General features: G+C 52.5%; 1 protein-coding gene across 9 annotated transcripts in view; it reads left to right on the forward strand.

Annotated features, from left to right (window-relative positions):
• Window positions 1–3886: 3886 nt before the first annotated feature.
• qkia (QKI, KH domain containing, RNA binding a) overlaps window positions 3887–10271 on the forward strand; it is a 105109-nt gene continuing 98724 nt past the window's right edge. For 4 of the 9 annotated variants that reach the window (XM_072548129.1, XM_072548130.1, XM_072548132.1 and 1 more), the window contains exon 1: window positions 3890–4352. In XM_072548129.1, coding sequence (XP_072404230.1) covers window positions 4211–4352 — 142 coding nt within the window. In that variant the 5' untranslated portion in view covers window positions 3890–4210. Of the gene's footprint in view, window positions 4353–10271 lie in introns of all 9 variants that reach the window. The other 5 variants (XM_072548128.1, XM_072548134.1, XM_072548131.1 and 2 more) reach the window with 4 other exon arrangements.

Consider the following 10271-nt stretch of genomic DNA (forward strand, 5'->3'; position numbering starts at 1 on the left):
GTGGTCAGTCTACTACTTATGCGCCTGTAGCATGTATTAATATTATGACGTTTATGCTCATATCAGCATATTGTACATGATTAACACATGGAATGTTCCAAAATTTGAATACTGAGACTTATGTCACCATTTTACTAAATAGTCATGCACTGTCATTGTGAAAAAGTGCTAATAGCCCTTTGTCTTATGATACCTTTGTATAAAGCATCAGCTTACACTACATCCACAGTTTTATGAATTCAGTAAAAATGTATTGAGCTGGCCCATGTCACAAATCTGCCTGTGTTGGCAGATCTGAGGGCAGAATGAGTCAAGTTTTATGACAGAAGACCTTGCTTTCAACAAGCAACTGTCAGATTGAAAAGTTGCCCAGAAAACTTTGCCTTTAGCACATTTAACTGGCAAGAATAAAATCAGGAAATGCAGTAATCTCCTAAGGACTGTGGTTGACCAGGAATAAGGAAGGGATGGTAGTGATCGTACAAAAAACTGGATTGATTAATTGCAATCACAATTAAAAGAATGTGGGCGCAATGATACAGAAAGAAGAGTTGAATGTCTGGCTGGTGTCTGTAGGTGACACTTTAAAAGGGGTGAGTCGTACATGGGACTGAAGGCACAGTCAGCCATTCCTGTTGCAAATCCTCATTTCTCTTCCCCCAAATCATGTGCCATTTCTTTTAGTGAGTGAGTTTGATCTTACTAATTACATAGGCATAGTGCCAAGTTCTATCAGTGGTGCTAAAATCTCATAAAATTGGTCCCTGTTATTTCACACTACACTTTGCATTTTCAAGAATATGATTTTCCCCTTGCTGCATAGCAGTGGATTTATTTACAAATTGCTGATACCATATCTGCCACTACTCAAAAACTTACCCTTGTTGCTGAATTTAAATGGAAAAGATTTTAATGTGAGCAGCAGGGAGTGTATGAACGGTAAATTTTCCTATTGGTTAAAATGGTTTCATAGAAATTTGTCCTGCACTCAGCAGAAAATCATGACTATAGTTACTGAGGAAGTCAACTTTAGCAGAAAAGGCAAGAAGAAAATTCTGGCTTATTATCATCATCATCAACTCTTATTTAATGTATGCTGTGATAAAAGCAGATACTATATGTGAAATTAGGAGACAGATTAGCCATGGTTTCATAGAATGATGAAAAAGGCTTGAGTAGGAATTGCCTCCTCCTGTTTCTACATCAATATATGAGTAGTTGCACCCATTCCCATTGCTTGGTAACAGCTTCCTCCCTACTAGTACAGACGGACAATAAAACCATCAATTATGGTACACTTTGCTACTTGCAGCTGCGCTACAAGGTATGCAGACTGTAAAGGCCTCTTAAAGGTTTTGTATACAGTAATGCATGAAAGACCCGACATGAAGGTAGCTGGCTAATGATAATTGTGAAAAATCACAATATATGGAGTTATGCCATTTTGTTTTAAAACAAAACCATTTACAACACATGAATAGAGATAGACTAAGAAAGGATGAACCCCATGGCAGTTACATATTAGAGAAATGAAAAAGACTTTGATACTGAGATGGATAAGTCGTTTTGCTTGCTTAATGGTGAGGGAGTAAGAATTGTGGAATATCAGAATGAATTGGTTGTCCATTTGCACAGGGTAAAAACAATGACTGCAGATGCTGGAAACCAGATTCTGGATTAGAGTGGTTCTGGAAAAGCACAGCAGTTCAGGCAGCATCTGAGGAGCAGGAAAATCGACGTTTCGGGCAAAAGCCCTTCATCAGGAATGTATATTTGCACAGACTTTCAACAATAATACACAAGTACAAGAAGTGATCAAAAGATTTATAAACTCAGGGGTACAGTACCATAATGGTTGTATTACTAGACTCATAATCTGGAGGCCTGGAAACATGAGTTCAAATCCACAAGGGAAGCTTAAGAATTTAAATTCAATTCATAAAGTAGGGATTAAAAAGCTAATATTAGTGCTGAAACCATGAAATGATCAGGTCTTGCAAAACCTATCTGGTTCTTGAACATTCTTAATAAGGAGATGTTGTCAGCATTACCTGGTGTGAACTTTATTTAAGACCAGTTTCACAACATTGTTAAGTCTTAAATAGCTTCTGAGGAGTACCAGAAAATCACTTGAGTTGTATTCAAGGAGGCAGCTTACCGGCACCACCTCATTGAGCAAAACTAAGGATGTATAATATAAGTGCTGGCCCCACTGGCAATGCCAACATTATCTGACTGAATAAAATGTTGGAGACAAAAAAAACTGCAGATGCTGGGTTCCAAGGTAGACAGGCAGGAGGCTGGAAGAACACAGCAAACCAAGCCGCATCAGGAGATGCAGAAGTCAATATTTCAGGTGCAATTCTTCTTCAGGACTGGGGGTGGGTGTGAGGGGAGCTGCAGATTAAGGGGGAGGCAGGGGCAGGGTGATGAAGTGGGGATAGGTGAAGACAGGTAAAGGGTTCAACCTGGTTGGTCATTGGGAGGAATGAATCTGGTTCGTGGCAAGGAGCAGTGTAAGGAGCTGGGAAGAGAGTCAAGGGACAGGGAGGGAGGTTATTTCAAATTGGAGATCTCAATGTTGAGTCCTCCAGGCTGTAGGGTGCCCAGATGGAAGATTAGGTGTTGTTCCTCCTGTGGTTTGTTTTGGCAATGTTGGCCAATAAAATGTTGGCCTTTGTCGGTCGTGGGGGAATTAAAAACATGAAAAAGTAATATGTTTTTAAACAGAAACATTGTCAAACTCCAACTGGAGCAATACATTCCGTTTTGGATACTGAACCTCAGGAAAAGTACACTGACCTTGAAGCTGATATGATACAGATTCACTTCATGATGTTGCAGCTTTAAAAGCAAGTAGCTTTTCTCATTGCATCTCCTGGACTCAGGCGTGCCAGTCACATTGAAATTTTGCAATTTCTACATTCAAAAGCTTATCATTTGAATACCTTTGAAATAATGAATGCCCAAAATATAACTTGTTCCGGTGATGAAAGCTACTATTATCAAGTTTCAACTATATGACTGCTACAATATGAGACAATTCAAAATTAATCAAGTAAATCTAGAATAGTAAACAAACACACAATCGGTGACTTAAATTTACTGCAACAGGTCCAGTCTGTATTAAAATAATGTGGTGTGAAACTCTGAATAAAATGCACTTTTGAATTAGATTTAAAAGTAAAAAGGCTATCTCAAGAAAATACCAGTGAAAATTAGGCACAGGTTTAGGAGCATATTATCCAGACAAGAATTTATAATATATGGCATGCACTGAGAGGAAGAAACAAAAATGACCTGTTATGGCATGCACTGCAGAAAGCACCAATCAATTTTGTCAAAAATCCAAGACAGTCACTTAATTTCTGACTGGTTGCAATGATAAATGCTATCGTGCACAACAGCTGTAAATTGCACGTCTCTCAAAAATGCTACTGCAGGAGAAAGATAGAAATGTTTGCTAACTATGCACGCATGTGAGCTGCTTCAGATTGTGAAAAACGGGGAAGAGGGAAGGAAGGAATAAAGAGAGTGAGTGAGTGAGTGTGTGTGAGAGAGAGAGAGAGAGCGCAGTGGAATGAAAACAAAACAATCTACAGGCAATAATTTGTCTTCTGTGCTTTTGTCAGGCAGCAGCAGGGCGCATGCGCAGCGTCGGGGAGAGCGTGGGGCATGAGAAAGGGGGAAGGGGGCGTGGCCTCAGCCGCACCGCCACAACCGAACTTGCTGTGTGGTGGCACGTCCCGCCCCCTTCCCCCCCCCGGCGGCAGACGGCCTCCGATTGGACGGGCGGCGGGCTGAGGGTGGGCGCACTGCGGCGGGCGATTGGAGGAAGCGGCCCGTCAATCAGGGGGAGACGTCAGGCGGCTCGGTAGCAGGCTCGGTGGATCTGGGTAGTTAAGGGCGGGCTGGCGGCCGAGAGAGTGTCGCCGTCGCGGTTGAGGGGGGGGGAAAAAAAAATAAAATAAAAGAACATTTTTTTTAAAAAAGAAAAAGACACGGCGCCCGGGAGCTGAAAGTGTGAGGAAGGTCGACTTCAAACTAGCGAAGAACAAAAACCAAAACCTCGAAGTGTTTTCGATAAATCTCTACATGTGTATAAGTAGATATTCCTACATCTAAATCTACCGAGTGAAGCACGAGAGAGAGAGAGAGAGACAGGGGGAAAAGAGGAGGATAAAACAAAACAAAAAAAACGATAAGAACTATGGTGGGGGAAATGGAAACGAAGGAGAAGCCGAGACCGACTCCCGATTATTTAATGCAGCTGATGAACGACAAGAAATTAATGTCGAGTCTGCCCAACTTTTGTGGGATATTCACGCATTTGGAGCGGCTGCTGGATGAAGGTAAGAGGGCTCCAGAGTATCCCTTCAGGAGTCAGTCAGTCAGGGGGGCCCAGCGACTGGACGGTCACTGGTCAAACCACCACCTCCGGGGAAAATACAATCACCCCCCCCCCCCCCCCCTCTCCACCCCCCAACCCCGTCAGAGAGAGGAGGGGGGGGGGGGGAACGAGAGAGGAGGGGGGGGAAAAGTTGGCTAGGATTTGAAGTGGAGTTTAAATCTTTCCCCTCCCTCCCCTTCCTTTCTTTTTTTAATGAAAACAATTATTGCCCGACCGCTCCTTCCTGGCGCCGCCCGCACCCTCTCTCCCCAGTCCCGAAGCTTGGACACCCCCCCCCCCCCCCCCACCCCACACACAGACACACACACACACACACAGACACACACACACCAGGAGGGCAAAACCTTCTCCCCTGCCTTTCTTTTTTTTAAGGCACACGGTCCGACTTTAGACGTTTGTTCAGCAATAATTTACTGTTTCCATTCTTGTCTGAAGTTTTTACTAATGCTTTAATTATTCTCTCCCTTCTTCATTTTTAAGATATATATTGTGGGTATACTTTAGAAGATTCTTGAAACTTTTTCTTTCGTTTTTTTTACCCAGTTTAAGGTTCTTGGGTTTTTCTCTTTCCTCCCTTTCTCACCAACCTTCCCCCCGCCGCCTCCCCCACCTTCTCTCCCCCCTCCCCCCCTCCCCCCCCCTCCCCCCCCCTCCCCCCCCCCTCCCCCCCCCTCCCCCCCCCTCACCCCCTCCCCCCCCCTCACCTTCCCCCCCTTCCCCCACATTCCCCCCCCTTCCCCCACATTCCCCCCCCTTCCCCCCCCCTCCCCCACCTTCCCCCCCCCCCTTCCCCCCCCTCCCCCCCTTCCCCCACCTTCCCCCCCCTTCCCCCCCCCTCCCCCCCTTCCCCCACCTCCCCCCCTTCCCCCACCTCCCCCCCCCTTCCCCCACCTCCCCCCCCCACATTCTTCCCCCCCCCACATTCTTCCCCCCCCCACATTCTTCCCCCCCCCACATTCTTCCCCCCCACATTCTTCCCCCCCCCACATTCTTCCCCCCCCCCACATTCTTCCCCCCCCCACATTCTTCCCCCCCCCACATTCTTCCCCCCCCCACATTCTTCCCCCCCCCACATTCTTCCCCCCCCCACATTCTTCCCCCCCCCACATTCTTCCCCCCCCCCACATTCTTCCCCCCCCCCACATTCTTCCCCCCCCCCACATTCTTCCCCCCCCCCACATTCTTCCCCCCCCCCACATTCTTCCCCCCCCCCACATTCTTCCCCCCCCCCCCACATTCTTCCCCCCCCCCACATTCTTCCCCCCCCCACATTCTTCCCCCCCCCCACATTCTTCCCCCCCCCACATTCTTCCCCCCCCCCACATTCTTCCCCCCCCCCACATTCTTCCCCCCCCATTCTTCCCCCCCCCACATTCTTCCCCCCCCCCTTCTCCCCTCTCCCCCCCCTTCTCCCCTCTCCCCCCCCTTCTCCCCTCTCCCCCTTCCCCCCCCCTTCTCCCCCTTCCCCCCCCCTTCTCCCCCTTCCCCCCCCTTCTCCCCTCTCCCCCCTCCCCCCCCTTCTCCCCTCTCCCCCCTTCTCCCCTCTCCCCCCCCTTCTCCCCTCTCCCCCCCCCTTCTCCCCTCTCCCCCCCCCCCTTCTCCCCTCTCCCCCCCCCCTTCTCCCCTCTCCCCCCCCCCTTCTCCCCTCTCCCCCCCCCCTTCTCCCCTCTCCCCCCCCCCTTCTCCCCTCTCCCCCCCCCTTCTCCCCTCTCCCCCCCCCTTCTCCCCTCTCCCCCCCCCTTCTCCCCTCTCCCCCCCCAATCTCCCCTCTCCCCCCCCAATCTCCCCTCTCCCCCCCCAATCTCCCCTCTCCCCCCCCAATCTCCCCTCTCCCCCCCCAATCTCCCCTCTCCCCCCCCAATCTCCCCTCTCCCCCCCAATCTCCCCTCTCCCCCCCCAATCTCCCCTCTCCCCCCCCAATCTCCCCTCTCCCCCCCCAATCTCCCCTCTCCCCCCCCCAATCTCCTCTCCCCCCCCATTCTCTCCCCCCTCCCCCCTCCCCCATTCTCCCCCCTCCCCCCCCATCCCGCCTCGCCCCCTCCCCCCCCATCCCGCCTCGCCCCCTCCCCCCCCCATCCCGCCTCGCCCCCTCCCCCCCCATCCCGCCTCGCCCCCTCCCCCCCCATCCCGCCTCGCCCCCTCCCCCCCATCCCGCCTCGCCCCCTCCCGCCTCGCCCCCTCCCGCCTCGCCCCCTCCCGCCTCGCCCCCTCCCGCCTCGCCGCCTCGCCCCCTCCCGCCTCGCCCCCTCCCCCCCCTCCCCCCCCCATCCCGCCTCGCCCCCTCCCCCCCCCATCCCGCCTCGCCCCCTCCCCCCCCCATCCCGCCTCGCCCCCTCCCCCCCCATCCCGCCTCGCCCCCTCCCCCCCCCATCCCGCCTCGCCCCCTCCCCCCCCATCCCGCCTCGCCCCCTCCCCCCCCCATCCCGCCTCGCCCCCTCCCCCCCCCATCCCGCCTCGCCCCCTCCCCCCCCCATCCCGCCTCGTCCCCATCCCGCCTCGTCCCCATCCCGCCTCGTCCCCATCCCGCCTCGTCCCCATCCCGCCTCGTCCCCATCCCGCCTCGTCCCCATCCCGCCTCGTCCCCATCCCGCCTCGTCCCCATCCCGCCTCGTCCCCATCCCGCCTCGTCCCCATCCCGCCTCGTCCCCATCCCGCCTCGTCCCCATCCCGCCTCGTCCCCATCCCGCCTCGTCCCCATCCCGCCTCGTCCCCATCCCGCCTCGTCCCCATCCCGCCTCGTCCCCATCCCGCCTCGTCCCCATCCCGCCTCGTCCCCATCCCGCCTCGTCCCCATCCCGCCTCGTCCCCATCCCGCCTCGTCCCCATCCCGCCTCGTCCCCATCCCGCCTCGTCCCCATCCCGCCTCGTCCCCATCCCGCCTCGTCCCCATCCCGCCTCGTCCCCATCCCGCCTCGTCCCCATCCCGCCTCGTCCCCATCCCGCCTCGTCCCCATCCCGCCTCGTCCCCATCCCGCCTCGTCCCCATCCCGCCTCGTCCCCATCCCGCCTCGTCCCCATCCCGCCTCGTCCCCATCCCGCCTCGCCCCCTCGCCGCCTCCCCCCATCCCGCCTCCTCCCCCTCACTCCCTCCCCCTCACTCCCTCCCCTCACTCCCTCCCCCTCACTCCCTCCCCCTCACTCCCTCACTCCCCCACTCCCCCACTCCCCCACTCCCCCACTCCCCCCACTCCCCCACTCCCCCACTCCCCCACTCCCCCACTCCCTCACTCCCCCACTCCCTCACTCCCCCACTCCCTCACTCCCCCACTCCCTCCCCCCCCTCCCCCTCTTCCCCCCCCTCCCCACTTCCCTCTCCTCCCCCCCCTCTCCTCCCCCCCCTCTCCTCCCCCCCTCTCCTCCCCCCCCTCTCCTCCCCCCTCTCCCCCCCCCTCTCCCCCCCTCCCCACCCCCTCCCCCTCCCCCCCATCCTCCCCCTCCCCCCCATCCTCCTCCTCCCCCCCATCCTCCTCCTCCCCCCCCATCCTCCTCCTCCCCCCCATCCTCCTCCTCCTCCTCCCCCCCCCATCCTCCTCCTCCCCCCCCATCCTCCTCCTCCTCCTCCCCCCCCCCATCCTCCTCCTCCTCCTCCCCCCCCCCCATCCTCCTCCTCCCCCCCCATCCTCCTCCTCCCCCCCCATCCTCCTCCTCCCCCTCCTCCCCCCCCATCCTCCTCCTCCCCCCCATCCTCCTCCTCCCCCCCCATCCTCCTCCTCCCCCCCCATCCTCCTCCTCCTCCTCCCCCCCCCATCCTCCTCCCCCCCCCATCCTCCTCCCCCCCCATCCTCCTCCCCCCCCATCCTCCTCCCCCCCCCATCCTCCTCCTCCCCCATCCTCCTCCCCCCCCCCCATCCTCCTCCTCCCCCCCCCATCCTCCTCCCCCCCCCATCCTCCTCCTCCCTTTCCCCCCCCCCTCTTCCTCCTCCCCCCCCACCCCTCCTCCTCCTCCCCCCCCACCCCTCCTCCTCCTCCCCCCCCACCCCTCCTCCTCCTCCCCCCCCACCCCTCCTCCTCCTCCTCCCCCCACCCCTCCTCGTTTGGAGGGGTGGCGGGACAGTTTGTATGAACTGCTCTGCAGAGTTTGCTTGCAACTTTGGGGATTCTTTTTAACATGCGTAGTCGTTTGGAATTTTTCCAGAGGAAGCCGGCTCTCTGCTTATCCTTACTTTGGGTGAACAAAGCTACTCTCTTTTTTTGTAGTTGTCGCTAAACGTTTCTTTCGTTCTTTCTTTCTTTCTTTCTCTCAATTTTGGGAAATAGCGAGTTTTGGTTTAACACGCGGCATTATTTCTCGTAAAAGACAAAAGGTCACGCATTCGTTTGCTCCCATCTCCTAAAGCCCACACGACGCATCGGAAAGTGTGATCTCTGGAAATGTAATTTCAGTTCCAACACTAGGCTGCGCCAAACCATGTAAAACAAGTTTGATTCTTTTGATGGATGCTCAGAAATCGATGAATGGATTTCCTAAATCACCGTTCTTACATTGTAAATGAATTAAATTTATCAACTAAGGCTGTTCGGTTAAAATACTGTGCCATTCTATCTGCTAACATTCCAGATAGCTTGAGTCAGAGCAGTCTTCCAAAACTCTAATTGCAATTGGGTGTTAAATGGTAATCTATCTCTTGCTGTAACTACCGAATTGTTGCTTTTGTATGAATTTAACACGTGCTTTGAATTACTGTTTAGTAATTTGAGAGCATAACAGTAGCCAAATTCAAATCTCTTAATCCAGTAAAACTTCCTGCTGGTCAAGTTTGGTTTTGCTGATCTATGTCAAAGTACTGCCTGTTCCTATTTGTCAAAAAAAAAGACCCCCCCAGTTCCTGATTGCAAATCGGCCTACTTGGGATTCGCTCTTGCATTTCAGTAGTGTGAAGAGACACATTTACACTGTTAGCATTTTCAAAGGTTTGTTGTTTGGTTACTTGTTCATAAGAATTCACTACTTGCAAATGCCAGTGTGCCCTCAAATCTTCTGATTTAATCTTTATATCAATTTCTGGTTTAAACCGAACATTTTGGCTCCAAGACCTTTTCTTACAAATGTTACTCCCCAGTTCGTCTGGGGTGTAAATGTTGCTATTCTACTGTTTTAAATGTACACTGTGCTCCAAATGTAGTTTGACCAGTTCACTATAAAACTTTAAATTATGGAAATGGCATATGTTCTAGTTTTACACCCTGATTTTTATTTTGTCTCAAAGTATAATTTTAATCTTCTGTAAGTGAATTAAATTAGTCCTTGCAATGCTTTGATTGTGGGGTGCAGTTTTAAAAGCCTAGTCACTTATTTCTGCACTCATAAATTATGGAATTGCTCTAAAATCTGCATTTTTTTGTACTCCTTTGTTTATGTGGATCTGAGACTGTTCTTTGCATGATAAATGGAAGACGCTTTATTAAGCAGCACCTTCAGTATGTTCCCTAACATTACAGGTCTTTAGTTTTCTTTTCAGCTAACCTGGCTCCTATATTCTAACTCCATTTAATTAATTAGTTTTGAGTCTTGAGGTGTTTTTGGAACTTAAAACAAATTGTTAACAATGCCAAGGTTTGCTGTGAACTGCTTCAGACAAAGCCATGTCACTGTCATTGTGACTGAACGTTTATAACTTTCAGCTTAACCCTGGAATTTTGAATAAATTAATGCCTTTAGAGCCACGAGCACATCTGTGTAGTTACCTGGGTAGAATTTCTTTAAATAAGTGCTGCAGAGTAAATGAAAATTTCAGAACGTGCACCTCAAACATTTGGGTGGCTTTCTGATTCCATTGCAATTTCTCGCTAATTCTCCAAACTTCTAAATTTCACACTCAAATGTTAGTTAACTTTTGACACTTTTGCTGGTCATCCTGCT

Source organism: Chiloscyllium punctatum, chromosome 27, assembly GCF_047496795.1.
Source record: "Chiloscyllium punctatum isolate Juve2018m chromosome 27, sChiPun1.3, whole genome shotgun sequence".
Taxonomy (NCBI): Eukaryota; Metazoa; Chordata; class Chondrichthyes; order Orectolobiformes; family Hemiscylliidae; genus Chiloscyllium; species Chiloscyllium punctatum.